The sequence below is a fragment of the Phyllostomus hastatus genome, unplaced genomic scaffold (genome assembly GCF_019186645.2).
Source record: "Phyllostomus hastatus isolate PE091 unplaced genomic scaffold, TTU_PhHast_1.1 phas_contig_159, whole genome shotgun sequence".
Taxonomy (NCBI): domain Eukaryota; kingdom Metazoa; phylum Chordata; class Mammalia; order Chiroptera; family Phyllostomidae; genus Phyllostomus; species Phyllostomus hastatus.
In genome coordinates this window covers 21,771,358-21,790,936 of record NW_025333640.1, presented here as the reverse complement: position 1 = coordinate 21,790,936, position 19,579 = coordinate 21,771,358, and the positions used below count along the sequence as shown (strand labels likewise).

The 19,579-nt window shown below is 43.7% G+C and overlaps 1 protein-coding gene across 2 annotated transcripts in view; it reads left to right on the top strand.

The window, feature by feature from the left end:
• TMEM131L (transmembrane 131 like) overlaps positions 1-19,579 on the top strand; it is a 139,266-nt gene that overhangs the window by 103,482 nt on the left and 16,205 nt on the right. For both annotated transcript variants that reach the window (XM_045831653.1, XM_045831652.1), the window contains exons 19-26: positions 585-657; positions 3,366-3,493; positions 5,407-5,549; positions 7,298-7,484; positions 7,686-7,871; positions 8,447-8,596; positions 8,938-9,563; positions 15,587-15,735. In XM_045831653.1, the coding sequence (XP_045687609.1) occupies positions 585-657; positions 3,366-3,493; positions 5,407-5,549; positions 7,298-7,484; positions 7,686-7,871; positions 8,447-8,596; positions 8,938-9,563; positions 15,587-15,735 (1,642 nt within the window). The remainder of the gene's footprint in view (positions 1-584; positions 658-3,365; positions 3,494-5,406; positions 5,550-7,297; positions 7,485-7,685; positions 7,872-8,446; positions 8,597-8,937; positions 9,564-15,586; positions 15,736-19,579) is intronic.

Here is a 19,579-nt window from a genome sequence, read left to right as displayed (position 1 = left end):
TGTATCTTGTTTTCGCATCATTACAGCTTTGCTTAGAGTGTTTCCTCGTTTGGGCCGAATAGGATCTACCCTCATCCTCGGGTTGTTCGGCTTCAGCCCTGCGGACATTTTTGACCAAACGATTCTCTGTTAGGGGGAGGGGCTGCTCTGTGGCTCGAAGTCTGTTTACCAGCATCGTGGACTTCTGCCCAGTAGATGCCAGTAGAATCTCCTCGGCTGTGACAACCCAAAATTTTTGTAGACATTGCCAGATGTCCACAGGACATTAAACTGGGAGACGAAATTACCCTTGTTTGGGAGTCATTTCCTAGTAGGTTCCATAGGTGTGATCCATTTGGAGAAAACGAATTGCTTCCCATTGTGAGCTGCTGTTGCCGTCTGTCTCTTTACATTCCCGTTCTGTGCCGCCAGAGTCCTTCACTGAGCACCTGCAACGTGCCAGGGACGGTGCGGGGGCCGGGCCAGAGTTGTTGTGTGCAAACACCTGTGCTCACGTACATAAAAATCTGTGTGTGCACACACATTTTATTCCGGATTGGTGATTTGAATGCTATTGTAAGAAAATATTTTTTTTCTCTTTATAGGTTTGGCACCGACACGCAGATGGTTAATTTCACAACTGGTGAATTCCAGCTCACCAAAGCTTGCCCTTACCAGGTAGGATGTCTTTACACAGAAAAAACAATGGCTCACAAACTAGACACATAGCATAGGGGCCTCGCTGATTTATGTTTCAAGGGTCTTTACGTAATATATGTGGCTGTCTTATTTTTATAGTCCAGGCATTTTATATATATATATATATATATATATATATATATATATATATATGTATGTATGTATGTGTATGTGTGTGTGTATATATATAAATGGCAGGTATTTCCAATTAACTAATGCGGTGGGAGCCCCTGGTTCATGCTCTCCTGCAAACCATTTGAATTTGATAGTTTAGATTTATGTAAGTGAAGAAATAACAATTGTATCAGGGCTATGTAGAAAACCATAAAATTTGAGACCCTGGAATTCATACTTCTCTTAAGATTCCCTGGCCCTCGTCCAATTCTTTTTAGGGCCAACTAAGATTAAAATCAAATACATTTAAAAAAAGATCTCTTACAGAACTGGCTTCATGTTTTTAGCAAGTCACCCAATTTCTGTGATAGTCACCTCATCTATGAAAGAGGGTCTCTCTGAAATTCTCAAGCCTCCGGGCCCCCCGGAGGTCGCGCATAAATCCCGAGGAGTCGGAATAAACATGTCATGTGGCAAGGATGTGGTTCGACCGGGGACTTGGCAGCCTCGTTCCTCAGTTTTCACTCCGTGGCTCTGTGGCTCATTGTGCAGAGCCGAGTTTTTCCTGACAGGCACTCCGTGTGTGCGTCCATCCCTTCAAACGCGGAGCCTCTGTTACAAAGCAGTACACGCAATACATACAAACACACCTGTGTATATAGCTGTCTTTCTCATACACACCCATATTTAACTGCCTCGGGCATTTTTTTCTTTCTCCTCGCTTACCCCTCCGAAGATAACGCTATTAGCTCTAGATTAACTTGAATTACACAAAAAGGGAGACCGCAGATGACCTCCAAGTGAGTTAAAGTGAAATCGGTCAAAGCGAGTTTTTGAGTGGCGTTTTACCAGAGACTCATCTCCAATGGGAAACGCGCAAACCGCAGACGGTCCTCTCTCTCTGCAAGCGGTCCCGGCCGCGTGGCCTTGCCCGTGTTAGTGTGCCCGTCCCGCTCTACCCCCAGGCGTCTGCCAGGGCTCGCCGAGGTACATTAGTCCAAATCCTGAGAGCGCGCTCGTCCCACTAGTACTGAAGGATAGGTGATTTGAAATTCCAAATATAATGCTACTTCCTTTTACCTAGAAATATTCTATTCAGATTTGAACAAATGGTGTAACTTATCGGAGAAAGGTTTGTAAATCACGGAAGATTCCCGCCCCCCCGCCCCTCCAGCCCCGAAATGCACTTGTGGTAAAGGGAATTATTGCCTTTGCAGTTTTATTACAGTGACAAAAAGTGTGGTCAGTGTCCATGCCTTGGAGGCACCTCAAAATTCAACTTAAAATTCCAATTAGAGCACTTTGTCATGTAAAGAAAGGGTGTGTGTTCTCATCGTGTTGGTTTGCTTTTGGAAATGTCGTCGCTGTGGTTCAGAGTGTGGGGAATTGCACATTCGAGGTTCCGCATCCAGGCTCTGCCATGTTCTTGCTCTGTGACCCTGGGCAAGTTATTGAAGCTCTCTAAGCCTGACCTTTCTCACTCATAACAGCGTTTAAAGGGTCAGCAAGGTTTATGGAATGCAGCTGATTGCATTTCAGCGCCTGGCATTTAAGTACCATTTAATAAATGGTGCTGTTATTATTATAGTTTCCATGCTAAAAATCAGCAGTTTTCTATTGGATATTCACATCATGTGTATCAAGCAGGGTATTTCCCTTCCTGGGGTTTGTCATTCTAATGAAAATGAATCAAATACTATCCCTATTTCTTCTTTCAAGATAGCATGGGAAACACTAGCAACAACAGAAGGATAAGACAAATTTAAAAATTAAAAGGATAAAAAAGAGAATCATTGCCATGCAGATTATGTAATTATAGCTCTAAAAAAATCAATCCTTTGGAACTATAAAGGGCTCATGGACAAAACCAGGGGTGGGCGGGATCAGGGGAGGGAGGTGAGGATGGCCGGGGGAGGGGGGGTGGATTTGTGGGGGGTAAATGCAGGCAACTGTACTTGAGCAACAATAAAACAGTTTTAAAAATTTTAAAAATCAGTCGTTTTTAGTGAGAAGGAGCTAAACCCCTGCCTCACATGGAAAGAGAGAAAATGATAAAGAACAAAATCTTGAATATTAAATTTAGGCTATAAGATTTATTTAGAGAGAATAAAGGAGGATATTAGTAAATGAAGATCTTTCTCCTGAGTGGAGAGACTAAATATTGTATAATGAAGATGGTTTCTATATAAACTTAAATATTAAAGAGAACTTGGGGTTGTGCAGCAGATGGGTGGTTTGGCAGGATCCCTGTAGCGTTCAAGGAGAGGCTTTGGGTCTAAGCATCTTGGTGTGGAAGGCTTCTTGCCCAACTCTCGGCCCTGCCAGGAGGCACCTCCCCTTTCCAGCACCCAGGTCGTTGTCCTGCAGCCTCCGCCTGTGCTGCTCAGCTGTGGCTTGGGAACTGTTCACTGGTGTGAACTCTCGGGATAAACAAGTTCAACAAGTTGACTAACTAGGGTGGTCACACCTGGAAATTAAAAGAAAAACAGTCATATTTGTACTCTAAACTGCACGTAACGAAGACAGAAGCCTGCTTTACTGGAATTGTTGAATTGCACTTATTAAATTTGCAGGGTATGCATGCCGAGGAATCCAGGTTTGGCAGCCTCCACTTCCATTTGCAGCCTTTGGAAATGAAAAGGGTCGGTGTCGTTTTCACGCCAGCGGACTACGGAAAAGTTACCTCACTCATACTAATCCGGTAGGTGTGGCCCGGTCCTGGAGTCTGTTTCTTTCTCGCTGACTCATCTGTCTAAATGTTTTCTCTCAAGAATCCATGAGCTCTTTAGCCAAGAATTGACACTCACATCTTAGGCCTTCAGTGATGAGGCTGTGTTGCTTGGTAACAAGAGGCGTTGGCCAAGAAGAGAGGCAATGAGAGGCTCCACAGTTAATCTCTGCCTCAGTTTCCTCCCGTGTACAATAGGGTGTGTGCGCCCAACTCTCGGAGAGCTGCAGTGCATTTCACTCAGCATCTCACCTGTGATTGTCACAGAGGGCAGAACCCACACAAATATGCCCAAACACACACACACACACACACACACTCTCTCTCTCTCTCTCTCTCTCTCTCTCTCTCTCTCTACTTCCCTGTGTTAGCTCAGGGGAAACAATTAAAATGCTGCTGTATACATTTCAGTCCACAATGTTTGGATGTGCACCACTGTCATATCTGCCTGTCTGACTCCTGGAATTCTCGGTAGCCCCAAAGGATAACGGGAGAAGTGCCTCGTTCAGCCCATTGGCTCTTTTGGCTTCTTTTCCTTCTTTTTAAATGAGTGTTATATTGCTAACTGACTTAAGCAGCTAAGTAGTTTTTATTCTTAATTTTCAAAAATCTTTAGATAGTCTTTGTTGAAAGTCTTTCAAAATTTGCAGTAAACACAGGTCTTTGTTGAAGCTTTCTGCATTGTTGAGAAGTCTAACACATTTAATATTTAATAAGTGACACTTTAGTTTTTTGTTTTTATTTAACTTTTCTAGTATTAGATTAGCTGACAATGACTTTCCTGTTCTGGGCTTCCTTTAGTATATTGTATAAATTTGTCCCGGGAATGGATGCCACTAAAAGGAAAATGGACAGAAAGTTCTATGAAGCATTTTAACTAAGATGCCTAATGTTCTGATGACGATGTATTTCATTTTAAACCCATTCTCTGTTGAAGAACTAAGGTGGTAGGAAATGTAGCTATGACCTTTACTTCATCCCAGTTTAAACTATCCCAGGCTCAAAAAGAAAGCCTAAAGTTTTTATAGTAGTTAATTTATTTGGGGGGATGTCTTGTTTTGATACATAATATTTTTCTCTAAACAATATCAATCATGTAACATTACTTAAAGGCTTTTAAGTGGCAAGTAAAGGGTTTTAATCATTTGGTAAAGATGTGCACATGTCTGTATTGTGCATAATTATAAATGAATTCCTTCTCTGCTTCTTCAGTGTTTACATTAATGATGACCGGCTTTCAGTCCGGTCTGGTCTGCGTCATTCAAACATCGTTTCCACTGAACTTTTGTGACCTAGAAGTCCAGACTACAGTTAATGAAAAGGCAAAAGTTAGTCTGAGTTACTGTTTGACTAATAAGAACTTGAGTAGATAGAAGTTATTTGTGGGATGATATTTTAAATCTTTTGGTTTAGTAAACAGTAGGATTTTACTTCTAGGATTATTCCTAAGGCGGAATTTCATATAGCCCAATTACCAGAAAAACTCCTTAATTCACTGTGTTGTAAACAATTTTTGTCAATTCGTCTGCCTTTGTTAGTGTTTCTCTGCCCTGCCACCCCCTATATATTTCTTTAGTTTTTTCCTCTTGAAGGTTGGCTCACCACCCTGGTGGCTGGTTATCAAATACATGGGTTTACATTCTTGGGCTGGGATTGAAGAACGATCATAATTGTTCGCTCCTTCTTGAACAGTCAGCTCTAACTCTTCTGGGCTTGGCCGCTTTTATGGCCTGGGAGATGGCCGGAGATGCCACACTATTTAAGTTGATGTTCTTTCCCAAAACATTAAAAATGTTTTTAGTAACTAGGGGGTTATAAGTTCAAGTGCATGGTGTCTTGGTGACTATGTTGTAATGCTCTTTTATTTGTATCTGCTTTCACTAAAGGAATAACTTGACTGTTATGGACATGATTGGCGTGGAGGGATTCGGAGCCCGTGAGTTGCTGAAAGTGGGTGGAAGACTTCCCGGTGTGGGAGGTTCGCTCCGATTCAAGGTGCCCGAGTCTACGCTGATGGACTGCCGTCGACGTGAGTTCCTATGCGCATGCCCGGCACTCTGCAGGAGCGGGGGGGGTGGGTGCCGCGTGGTGCTAGAGCCGGGAGCAAAAGTGCTCTATAGGAAGATTCTTCTACAATTTTTATAGTAGATTCATTGTATCGTTGCCAATGATTAAATCAGGCAAACATCTGAGCCTAAATGGGTTGGAATCACTCAATTAGAGCAATAGCCAATGTAAATATATTTAATAGATACAGGGGGGGAAGTAATTGCTAAATTACTGGCATAGTGTCAGATATATAAGATAAAAAGTATGAACCTGTTAATTTGGCTATCAGTTACCTAATCTAGAAAATCACAAATGACAGAGAGAACCCTAAAGATATGCTCTCCAATGGAACTTTTTGCAATAATGGAAATGTTCTTTAATTTAAATTGAAGTAGCTATGTGGGTTCACTGGCTACTGTACCAGACAATGAGATTTACTCATTTACTTAAGTGTTCCATTAGATATTTCTAAATTATGCATGTATTTCAGTTCAGTGCTTTTAAACCACTTATATTAATTTCAAGAACTTTCTTAGGAACTAAAAAATTAAATAAGTGATGTAAAGTATTTCTGGTAAATTCTTGTTTTCCTATTATTTTTAATTTCAGGAACACACTGAAAGCATTTTAGTGTAACAATATGTTTTCTATGGAGCAAGCTGGTTGGTGAAATTATTGGATAATTTGTAGCAACCGTTGTAATGCCTGATTGGGTTGTTTTCCAGATTTTACTTATTTATTTTTAGAGATGTGGGAAAGGGAGGGAGAAAGAGAGGGAAACATGTGCTGAGAGAAACATTGATCAGTTGCCTCTCACACACTCCCAATTGGGGACTTGGCCCAAAACCCAGGCATGTGTCCTGACTGGGAATCAAACCTGTGACCTTCCAGTTTGCTGACAGGCGCTCAATCCTCTAAGCCACAGCAGCCATAGCTTTTTTTTTTTTTTTTTTTAAATTTAGGAAACTATGCTGAATGAACACTGACTTTGAAAAATGTATTAGCCATTTTGCATTAAAAGTCTTTCATCATTTTTCTATTCATTCATTCACTCATTTATTGATTCCTTTAGAGATGACCTAGAATTAGAGTAATATAAGAACTATAGAACCAGATAAAATATTAATCCTAATATAACAAAGAAAATATTATATTTTGGGTTATAAATTTACAGGGATATTTTTGAAAATGAGGTAACTCTTCCTTTTCAAACATAAAATGTGCTCTCATTTATTTGCAAGGATTCAATCACTTACTTCCTCTTGATGTAGTAAGGTCTTTGAACCGTGTTTCCCGTAGCTGTGGTGGCCTTGCACAGCAGCACACGTACACCCTCTTCGTTGGTCCCTGTCCAGCATGAGTGAGGATCTCCGGGGCTAAGGGTGCCGGGGCCTCGTGGCAAATCCAAATGATTTGGTTCCTGAGAAGACTATACTTTTAACCTTAACCTTTAATAAACAAGGAAACAAAGAAGAGATTTTCATTACTTTTGGTACCTAGGTAGATGGTTTAACTTAAGGAAACCTTAACTAATCATTTTTTTTTGTATCCTGGTAGTATAACAAAATCTGTAACTGTTCCAGAAATGAGATAGATATCATGCTTTGAGCTCACATTGCATTTTCTTTTACATTTTAATAATGTGCATGTGGTTTGTTGATTCAATAAATTATTTTAAATCAATTTTACAGATTGTATATACTGAATTTCCCTTTTCATTCTCACTAGAACTGAAAGACAGCAAGCAAATTTTGTCTATTACCAAGAACTTTAAAGTCGAGAATATCGGACCACTTCCTGTCACAGTCACATCTCTGAAAATTAATGGGTACAGCTGCCAAGGCTATGGATTCGAAGTGCTAGACTGCCATCCGTTTTCCCTGCACCCAAACACGTCACGAGACATCAGCATTGTGTAAGCACGGAGCTTTAACCTCATTGAAGTTCTGTGATGTTTTTAATGTCCAGTGGGGGCTGGGGGTAGCTTGTTTTCATTGGCAAAACATCTTGTTTTTATATAAGCATTTATCTCGTACAAGTGAGAAGTTTTGGTATTATGATCACTATGTCTTGTGCCTAAAATGAAAGTTCATGAAGATGAATCTTGTGTTGCCAGGTTTACTCCAGACTTTACCTCTTCCTGGGTTATTCGTGAGCTGACACTCGTCACTGCGGCCGACCTTGAGTTTCGCTTCACGCTCAATGTGACCCTCCCTCATCACCTGTTGCCTTTGTGTGCAGACGTCGTTCCAGGGCCCAGCTGGGAGGAGTCGTTCTGGAGGCTCACCGTCTTCTTTGTCAGGTAAACTGCCGCCGGCTTCGCTGTCCTCCTCTCACTGAGTGGAGAGCCATCCGGTCGTTGCATGCTTGTGGAGAATCAAAGCACATGGATTCAGGGGCATTTATGTCACTTTGAGAACCCTGACATATGAAGTAGAGGAAGCAGTAACTGGTAAGCTTTCAGATAACAGGAAGTGAATTGTAGGAGTTTCATAGGACCTAGAGGACAGTTGTGCGTCCTATATGTTCATTGGCAGTCATGGTGCAAGATGCAAATGTTGCTCTTGCTGGCTCAGTGGCAATTGAAATCGGAGATTGGAAGGCTAGAATTACCCTTTTAGAGTGATTCTATTCTGGAACCATCTTTAAAATTGAATGGAAATGTCAGACTTATAAATATGCACATTTTTTAAAAACAGTTTTTTAAAAAAAACCTTTAAGAAATGTCAAAAACATGGTATCATATGCCTTATGGAATTTTAATGCTGTATCTGTAGACAGTACCTACAACCAATCACTGATCTTCTGTAATAAATGCAGTGTTTGAATGCCCATCAGGACTCATGCAATGATGAACCTCCCTGCTTTTTTGCTCAGTTTGTCCCTGCTGGGGGTGATTTTAATAGCCTTCCAACAAGCACAGTACATCCTCATGGAGTTCATGAAAACGCGACAGAGGCAAAACGCCAGCTCCTCTTCGCAGCACAACAGCTGCCCGATGGACGCCATCAGCTCTCATCCGCACAAGTAAGAATTCTCATGTTGTGCGGGAGGTGGCGGGGTGTTTCTCCCCTTTGATGCCACTCGTTTCTGATTTCATTTTAAGGTAATATCAAATTTGATTCCAACTTCATTTCATTTGCTTATTTTCTTTGCTATGGTGTGACAGCTGTAACATTTCTTGTATTATAAGATGGACTTCCCGTAAGGACTTAGTTTATTGAACTCACGGAGCTTTAGAAGAAGCAAGGTAGAACTCTAGACCCGCCATACTGAGTGCTGCCTCTTTCTCGGGGATTTCCAAACAGAGAGGTAGAGTTTTATTTGGTGCGGCTTTATGTTTACTGTCCTTTTTCTCTTCGGTTCAGAAGCAATTGCAAGAACTTTCTCGATACCTATGGCCCCTCTGACAAAGGCAGAGGGAAAAGCTGCCTTCCGGTAAGCAGCCCCCCCAGCAGGATCCAGAATGCTGCCAAGAGGAGCCCCGCTACCTACGGCCATTCTCAGAAGAAGCATAAGTGCTCAGTCTATTACAGCAGACACAAGCCCAGCACATCGATCGCCGGCAGTGCCACCATGGCCTCCGAGGACAAGCAGACCTCGGCCCTGGCCAGCTCCTTGTCTGCTCCAAAGGAGGACGTGTGCACCGATATGATGGCTGAGAACTGGACAAACCTCAAATATCCAAGTGGCATCAATGTCAACCTGCAAAAGAATTTAACCTTTCCCAAAAACTTATTGAATAAAGAAGACAACGCACTGAAAAACACAATTGTAGCCCACACCACTTCTTCAGAATGTCATATGAAGGAGGGAATACAGACATCTATGTTTCCTAAGGAAACGGACATTAAAATTTCAGAAAACATAGCAGAGCTCAAGGAGCGAGAGCTGGGTCCTCTGAAGACCTCTAAGAAACTACCTGAAAATCATTTGCCAAGAAACTCACCTCAGTACCAGTCAGACTTGCCAGAAGTTTCCAGGAAAAATCATGGTAATCTTCACATCCTCCTTGATGATCTTTCCCTCCTGTTTGTCTCAGCTGGGTTAAATGGGATTTGTTCTCACCTGGGACTTGAGTTGTACTTGTGGATGCTGAACGTTCCGTTCATGCGCAAAGTTCTAGTGAAGGTATACATGTTAAGGTACAGTTTCTTAGGTGAAACACTTAGGACAAGGCGCCGAGTTTTTAGAGTGTCATGACTAAGAAGTTCACTTTTCAGTACCTGTGTTTAGAGGGATGTGCATATCATACTTTATTGTCCGGAGGATAGAGACACCTTTTCCTAATTAATTTTTATCTTGGCTTTTCAGACTATGTGTAAAAGTTAATCAGCCCATAACATGTTTCCGAGGGAACAGAACTTACCAACTTTCTGTGTTTAACAGCCGCTGACCTCTCGTGGTCCTTGGCCCGGTTCTTCCCTCACTGTGTCCCCTGGTTAAAAGGAGACAAATGTCCTCCTGTGGCAAATATAGTCAATGACAATGTGAGCAAAACGAGACTGGGAAGACTAACTACACATAAAATTGTCACCAAGCTTTAACTGACTCCTTTGGCCTCTGGCATAAAAGCCTGTGCTTATTTTTCTTGTCCATTCTGACCATTTTAATATACACATTTTTGTATTTGTTGAAAGTCAGATTTTTGACTCATTTTAATCTGGAATTATCAGTTACCTTTGATCTTACTTGATGCACCTATATATAAATAACTTTGTATTTTTCACTCCTTGATACTGTGGAGAAGGTACAGAAGTATTATGGATTGGCTAATTCCAATGAGTTTTGTGCATGTAGTAAAACTCCCCAGCTGAATTTGAAATGTTCCACACACGGACATCTGGAGTTTAAAAGAAAACTGGAGTCCTCTGAGTGAGACATGGCTGGGGCACTGGGTTCGCCGCCTTCCATCCTGTTTGTACCATTTCCCTGGCAACAACAGCGCTCCTGGTCGAGGCGGACTCCTGGTTGCAGGGTCAGCACCGCCTCCCGCGCCCTCTCCCGCTGGCATGTGAGCACACCCTCTGGACCACGTGCTCCACCAGACCCTTCAGCGAAGTCACAGTGCGGCTTCTCGGACGGCGTGTTGTGGTGGGGCGCGTGGGATGCCCGGGTTCTGTTTGTGTCCCAGACACTCAAGGGCCCAGACTACAAAACTCCCGTGAAAGGTGGAAGTACGGGGTGAGTCCAGTGGGCTGTCCTCGAGTTTCTGTCTGCCGTTTAGGCCTGAGTATATCCGATGTGAGCTAACTGTACGACATCTTGGTTTGCGGGGTTGTGCTGCTTCTGTGTTGCGTGGTGTCCTTCAGGGGTCTAGATGGATGAGCCTGTGAAATGCAGGGGCTGTGGAACTGTGGATAGACAGGGGCGGGGGGGACCCTCTGCTGCATCACAGTACTCTGAGGTGGTGGAAATGCATGGAAGTGGAACAGCAGTGCAGAGTGAGAGTGGGTCGGAGGACTTGCACACGTGCTTCAAGATCCCCCTGTCCCAAACTTGGTGGTCAGTGCCGGGGGTTGAGCCTAGATGACTGTGTAACGTGATGACACTGCAGCAGGTGTGAGTAAATTTAATATGAGCGTCTATCAACGTGTGGTTTGCTCATATCTTTCCAGATGGCAGATCTGCCCGGAGTCTTTCTGACTTGTGCAGATACCTGGTCTGTTCCCGTTGCTTTAAATGGAAACAGATTTCTCACTGCAAGAAGTTTTTTAAAACCGTTTTTTTGTGCTGGATCAGCAGCATGTTCAGTGGTATCAGGGTGATGGTTCATCAGATCAGATATGAGTTGATGGAGGAGCTTTGGCCTCTCACCACATTGGTACTGGCAGATTCGAGGTGCCGCTCCGCCGCGCCGCGTTCCGCTCCAGAGTTCCTGTGTGAGCAGGGGGGTTCCTCCCGGGGAGAGCCATGCGCCGACACGACTTTCTTCTGTTTCTGTTCACATCACTCTTCTAGGGACATGCCGGGCAGGTTAAAAGTAACAGGTTAATTGCTGCCATCAATTTAAAATGGAAACATTTTAATGAGTTGAAAACTTTAAAGATAAGAAAGGACTGAGAAACCTAGGGGAAGAAATTTGTAGTTTGACAGTAGGATTTGGAGTCCCTTAGTAATGATAAAGGTTTTGGGTTCTTTTGTCAATTTTTAAAGGAAAACATTGTAATAAACTGGCAGATGGTGAGGAGACATATATTCAGGAGGGAATCCATCCGCAAGGCACAAAGAATGCTTGAAAATGGGAAAACCATGTATTGAAGAACCTTCTGAGTTTTCACTTCCAACGCTGAACATCAGGTGTTTTTGTTTTTTTTTTTAAGTATTTTACTTTGTGAAAAGCATGCTGCTATTTCCATATTTTTTAAAAATCTTTTTTACTTATTGATTTTAGTGGGGGGAGGAGAGAGATACAGACAGACAGACAGACATCGAGTTGTTGTTCCCCTTATTGGTGCAGTTGCTGGTTGATTCCTGTGTGCATGCTGAGGGGACGGAACCCACAACCCTGGTGTACGGGGACACCTCTCTCACCAACCGAGCCCCTAGCCAGGACTGCTGTCTCCGTATTAAGATCCTTTCTGGGATCTGGAGAAAACATCTTGAGTCTTGCCTCCCAAACTTAGCCTGCCTCATGGTTGGGGACCCTGTTGGGAACTGACATTCACTCACGTGCAGCCGGTCAGTGTGTCTGCCACGTTCCAGCCCTTTCTCCCCAAGTGCACACGTGTTCTCGGAAACAAGTCTAGTGACACACTCGCTGCCTTTGGGAGAGGGGGAGGGCAGGGTGCACCGTCTCTGGAGAGGGCCTGAAGTGCCTTTCTCCACTCACCAGAGCTCCCTCCCTCCCACAGGCACCTTGAGGATTGTGGCTTCACCTAATGGGGCTTCTTTGTTTTCCCTGAGCACCTTACTGTGTGAACACAGAGTTCCAAGGGTATCTGAATGGCTCTGGCTAGGAGCTTGTTCTTGGTGGTGGTGGTGGTGGTGGTGGTGGTGGTGGTGGTGGTGGTGGTGTTGAGAAACAGCATTTTCCAAAGAACAGAAAACGTGTGCTGTCTCCTCCTGCCCCTTTCTCTGAGCGGCCCCCTCAGCCCCCTCCTGAGCGGCCCACAGTACGTCAGACATTCAAGTCCCCGATAGAAGTGAAGTCTGTGGACAGATTCTCGAGGGCTCTGTTTCCACACATTGGTGTTTTTCGGCCTCAACTTGTCAAACAGCTGGGAAACAGCTACATTTTTCAAACGTTGCTTCCATGTTCCAGCATCTTGACCACCTGAGAAGAGTAGGGCTTTCTATGTGATATAAATGATCTTTGAAATGTGTCTCTTTCCCAATGTTTATAACTTTTGTTTTTTAACGGTGTGATCAGAATAGCACAGATTTAGAATTAAGGAAAAACTGCGGCCAGCCTCAGCACTGTGACAGAGGAATAGGTAGCAAATTGTATTATTGCTTTCTGCTTATAATAGTGTCAAGGATAATAAACTTTTAAATTTAGTAATACCCCAAACCTTGAAATTAACATGGAAGTTTTCACTGAATTAGATGCCTTCAAACTTTCTGAAATACCAGTCATGCAAAAAATATAGCCTCATTTACTTACAGATACTAATAGCTTGAAATGAGAATCTAGCAGTTTACTCCAAAATATACTTTATGGTTAGTAAAGCTTTAAGCAGTTATTTTGTTGAGTTTACTTGTTCCTCGTTCTATTTGTTTTTTGTTTTTTGTTTTTATCTTTGTGGCTCAAACACTCTTACTGTGTGAGGTGAATGTAAGAAAGTTGTGTAATACCTAAAGTAAGCATGCTGGATACGATTCCATGGGTTGGCTCCATTTTTTTAAGCGAAATGTGCACTCGAGGTATTTCTGAATTCTTGCCTATTGTCATGTTAGAATTGCCCAAAGAATGGATGGAGGGCTTGCTTTCAGAATTCATCTGATTGTCCCGATTCTTGGCCCCACAGAAGGTATTATGAATTTCCTGAGAGTCTCTGCTTTACCACTTTTGGGGGGTAGGTTAGTGCTGAATATTACATTTGGATCTTTGCTAAGAAAGTCTGATGACTAATACTTTAGTGCTATTCTTGGCCCGAAGAAAATTTACGGAAATTCATTTCCTTGTGAATGAAGACTGGGGGAAAGTAATGGCACTTTTTTTTTTTTTTTTTTTTTGGCAGAGTATCTGTAGTCTGTCTCATACTAATGGCTTCCAGAATCCAAAATGATGTCTTTATGATTTTCTTTTCTCTTCTGGACCTTGTCTCCTTTCTCTTGGCTGGGTACATTGTTTTCCTCTGTGGGTGTCTGACACCCCGTTTGTGTCCTAGAGGAAGTCACACTCCCCCAGAGTTTTTATAGCCATGTAAACATTTATACAATATTTTTGTTAACAACATAAAAGGATGCTTACCTTGTATTTGTTCTTTTAAAAATGTATGCATCTTGCTTTGAGCGAGTTTAACTGGTAGCTTCAGAGTTTCAGAATCAATCAAAAAAAAAAAAGGAATTTTGGAATCAGAAGGACTGACCACTCCTTTTGTTCTGAGGCCGAGACAGGGCCCTGCCCCCAGCCCTGCAGCCGGGCGGACGGCAGTCCCTGCTGGAGTCTGGTCGGGTGTTCGCCTCCCCGGAGCCCGCAGCCAGCTTCCCTGTGACGTGTTGGCGCTGTGGCCCTCTGAATCTGTCTCAGGTGACAGAGTTATCAGGGAATCATAAAGAAAAAAGGAGAGGGTATCAAAATACTGTGTTTCATGTCACAACACTGAGGCCAGTTAGTGTAGAGTAGAAGTTGATGTGACTTTTTCTTAAATAAACAATAGAAGAAGAAATGTACTGAACGAAGTCACTTGAAAAAAAATGGAAAAATTATGTTTTCAGGTGAGGTTTCTACCAACACCACCCCTGGGCCGTAGGATTCACCTGTCGCTCTTGCCTCAGCTTCCAGCCGCCGCTCCCGGGGCAGGTCGGCATGCCCTGTAGCAGGGCCTGCCCTGGAAGAGTGCGTGTGTCCTTTGATGCTCGCCCATTGTATCTGCTCAGGTTGTATCTTTTTAACAGTCAGTGTGGGTAGGCAGGTAAGGTGGTATTTTCGTTTTATAAATAAGGAAACTGAAGCTCTGACAGCTTCAGAGACTGAATTGATCATAAAACTAATTAGTGGCTGAGTCGTGACCAGGCCTCAAGTCTTGACCCCCTCTGTCTCCTTCCCCTAGCTTTTTAAAAAATGGTGGTAAAATAGGCGTAACATAAAATTTACCATTTTAAATGATATAGCTCAGTGGCATTAAGAGCATTCACTTTGGCGTACAATCGTCACCATGCCCCATTTCAGAACTTTTTCATCCTCCCAAAAAGAAACTCGGTACCCATGGGACAACAGTTACCAATAGCGCCCTCCGCCCCAGCCCCTGGTAGCCAGCCAGCATTCTATTTTTTATCTCTGGGAATTGATGGCGCTACGCCCCACAGACAAGTACCAGCAGATAACATTGTTCTTTTGTGTCTGGCTCATCTCACTCCGGCGTGGTGTCCGCAAGGTTCATCCATGTGGTGGTATGTGTCAGAATTTCGTTCCTTTTTCCTCCCACCTCAACCATTTTTGAGTGCACAGTTCAGTAGTGTTAAGTATATCCACGTTGTTGCACAAGGGATCATTTCTTTTTACGACTGAATGGTATTCTGTTGTACATGGACTACATTTCGTTTATGCATTTATCTTGACATTGGGGTTGTTTGTATCTTTTGACGTTTATGAATGTTACCCCTGTGAATGATGCCATGCCCCTCCCTTTTGCCCCCTGACCTCTCTTAGAGGCTGTTTGTAGAACTCTTAATATAAGGGCGTTTTCACCTGTAAACAAAACACATTTCTAGAGCGTCGTGGATGTCAAAACCGATCCTTAAGTCTAAGTCTCATTAAATGAGACTGTGTGGTGTAGGAAAGAGACTTAACTCTGGGGAATATGAATGGAAATCATTAGCTGGAAATTGAATCATTTTTATTTATTCAAGGAAATAACCAGCAAGTGCCTGTCAAGAATGAAGTAGACAATTGTGAAACTTTGAAAAAGCTTGACACAAAGTCTTCTTCAGAAAAGAAGATTCACAAAGCATCTAAAGAAGACACATGTTCTGAGAAACAGGACATACCTTCTGTTGAGGTCTGTACTTTTTTTTTTTTTTTTTTTTTGCCTATTAGAACAAAACCCATTTTGGGAGCTTAGAGTGCAAATATCTGTGTAATAACTCATCCTTTTAAAAAAGGTAGTTAACATTGATCATTGGTGAGGTGGGTATATTCAGAAAGTTTTATTTATCTTCTAATCATACAGGAGATAGAATTTTTAAGAATGTCAGACAGCGTTTACTCTCAAGAAAAGCTGTTCTAAAGCAGATGGGTCAACTCCTGGGTACAGAGGAAAGAGTAGAACAAGAGCACATGCCCCTTCTCTCTGCCTGTCACCCAGTGTCATTTTTTAGGGCATAATCTTACCTAAAGCACTAGCCAGAATCCACAGGGGAGGGATGCCTTTTCCCAGGAAATGCCAGATGACTGATACAGGGGTGGCTGGACTTGGATGTGAGAGAGTATAGTAGCCAGAGGGAGTCATGGAACCAGTGCTTTAATGGAAGGTGGGCCTGGAGCTTACAGTCTGGGAGTTGTCCCTGGAGGTTAGAATTGAAGGATGACCCTGAGTTCTGCGAGGTGTGTGCGGAGAGAAGACCCAGGGCCTGCGTCTGAACCCTGGCCAGTGTCAAGGGTGCAGGTACAGCAGGTGATGCAGGTAAAGCTCAGCCCAGCAGGGAAGACAGGGCATGCCTGCAGGAGCAGAAACAGTTGTGGACTTGGGGACAGGAGGCATGGATGGGGTTAGGAATGGGAGGCCTGGCTGCTGCCCTGCGGTGAGGTAGAAACCAATGTGAGATGAGCTGCTGAGATGTGCTGACTTCACAGCTCCGCAGTCTTATGTGCTGGGAGGAGCAGTTGAAACTATTCATTCCAGGTCCCCATGGTTTGAGGGCCATAAGGAGGAGGTGGCTCAGAGGAACAGTGACACAGGGTGCTGTTGGTGGCACCCATTTGCCACCTGTGAGGGCCCCATCCCCGCCCCCCAACTCAGCTCTCTAGGGCCAGGCTAGCTCTCTACACTGTGCCCTTGGTTATGGCAGTTTTCTTCATTTATTCAAGTTAGTTGTCTTTCGTCCTTTCTCTCTCACCCTGGAGCTCAGACACTTCTTGCACGGGGTCCCAGACATTGCCTGTGTTCCTCTTTCCTCTTCTGGCCCACGAGCCTGTGTAGGGCAGACGTCTGCACCAAATGAGTGGTGGCAGCCAGCTCAACAGGACGCAGCGAGTCGGGGACCTGGGGGACTCAGGCTGTGCTCTGTGGGTCAAGGCTATCCATGTGGTCAGCCAGTCAGCCAAGGTGGATTTCCTGGTGCAGCGTCAGGGCTGCCGCCTGTCACTTCTTTGCTGGCTCTGTGACTCACTCCCAGTTTTGCAGAACTGGCCTTTAGAACCCTGTGTGAGTACACTTTCCATTTCATTGCTGGTTTGGAGAAAACCATTCTCAATAAACACATTCCCAAGTGCATTGCTCAATGTTTGTTTTTCTAGAACATTCTTGGGACTTAAGTTTGCCGCTTAGAAAGTTACATAAATCCGTATAGTACAAGGGGAACATTTCTCTAGATTTATTGGCAGAGAAGGTTGAACCCCAGATTTGGGGACCACAGACTACATTTTGACCCTAAGCTTGGCTGTTTATTTTCTTTTAAACAGATTTTTTTTCCTTAGTAAAGGAATTCATGATTGTCATAGAAACATAGAGACGGGAAGAAAAGATCTATCCAAAATGAACCACTTTCCACATTTTTCTGTATTCTGCTTTTTTTTTTTTTCAAATTTATAAAAATTCAGGATCCTTATCGTGTTTATGCAGCTTTGTCATAATGTTGTCATTCTAAAAATTCTTGCGTTAGAAGTGAACGGGGAGCTTTGTTTTCCGTGGTGACGTAGCATTCCATCATTGAACTGGGCCACGGTCCACACCCTTCCCCTGCAGTTGGACGTTGAAGTCGTTCACAGCTTTTTATTTTCATGAATCACACCACGATGAACTACTTTGTTCTAGAGTCTCCCCTATAGACCCGATACCTCCTTGTTGTAGCTTTAGAGTTAGCATGAAAGAGAATCAGCCCAGGCTCCTCCTGGGCGGACGGGTCGCTGTCCAGGGAGGTGGGGGCAATTTCCGTCCCCACGCCTGACGCAAGCAGACGCTGAACGCTGGTTTCCCTCCGCTCTTGGCAGCACCGTTTTTTGTTTGTTTATTTTTGTTTTTGGCAAAATCTTGGTTGGCCTGGTAGGTGGAGGATTGTGTTTTGGTTTTCATTTGAATGTGCTTTTCTTAGGAAAAGTGAGCCTCTTCCTTCATTTCATTTTTTGTAGAATTCTGAAAACACAACTAAAAAATCCTCCAGTCCTATTGTGAAACTTTTTAAATAAATTGTTTATACCCTAAGAAGTCAGGGTCCAGCCTGCTCAGAGACAGGCGCTGATAGCCCACCTGCCCGACTGCCCGCCCCCACCCAGCCCTTGGTGTGTGCGGCGTGAACACGTTGTGCAAACACAGTTGAGCTTTTAAAAATGAAAATAGAAAGACGAGATGTCAGCTGGCCTAAATTTGCCTTTCCTGAAAACATAGTTTATGAAATATTTTGATGAACGCTTCCTTTTTCTTTTGTTTTTTTCTGTTTCTTCTGTGAATTTGCATTTCCCGTTCTTTGCCCACTTTCCCATTGAATGGTAGTGTTTCTTCTTCTTTTCTGTAAGGACATGTGTAAAGCTATTAATTCTCTATCAAATTTGTGTTCCATGTTTCATTTGTTTGCCCTTTCCTGTTTATTTTTATTTGCTTTTATTTATATACAGTGACTTTAAGAATACTTTGTGCAGTCAATATGTGATTTCTCTTTTTTGGTTTCTTCCTTTGCTTTTATTAAAACTTAAGAAATCTCACTTCCCTCCCTAGCGATCAGTTAAATTTTCACTTCCATCAGAGAGGTCAGAGAACTTTCTAGACCCAGTAACTGTAATGATCACAGCTCAGTCTTCTATAAACTGCTGACTGTGTGTCAGGTAGAGGAATGCTCACAGTGGCCTTCTGAGGAAGACTAGGGAAACCGAGGCGAAGAGTGGCCAAGTAGCGCCCCTGATCGCACAGCCGGGAAGCCCCTGCGAGACTCAGCCTGGCGGTGAGGCCCCGGAGCCTGGGGTCTGTCTCACTGCCACGCTGCACAGCCCGGCAGTTTCCTGGTTCATCCTGCCCCCTGCGTGACCCCTCTCTACCAGAAAGCGGAGCCAGAGCCAGATTGTCTCTCTTCTTCCTCTCACTTCTTGACAAGTGTGTTACTTTGGGGCTCTGGTTTGTTTTCCCCAAACCATTCCATTTGCTGCTTCCATTGTAGGCCTGTTCCTCCCTCTCTCCCTCTCTCTCTCACACACACAGCGCCAAAGAAAAAGGCCGTTCATTTTTCATTCTTCTGTGTGTTTTCCTCTCATCCATCCTCTGTCCTGTCCCGTCCTGCATTTGCTCACGGGCGCTGCTTCCTGCCTGTGCGTGCAGAGTGTGCGGCACTGTCCTCACGTTCACGCTTCTCGATGCTCAGAGAAGGTGACGGTGCTTCTGACCACCAAGCTCCTCCTCTCCGTGGTCCTAAAATTTGTATCCTCTTGTTTGCACATGGCGACAGGGCTAACCAGATCGGTTTGAAAAAGGCCGCCAAGTGTAGGAGTGACTGCTGTCTCCGACTGCACTTGGAGACTGACCCTTTATTTGTATGTGACCCTGGAGGGACAGAAGGTCTGGCTCCAGTCCTTGTTTGAAAAGCCTTTCTTGGTCCTCAAGTGGACAGGGCAGGGGAGGGGAACCCCACCCACCCCCCAAAGTTAGAAATACACAGGGAGCAATGCATGCCCAAATCCTGTGTGACCAGATATCTTTA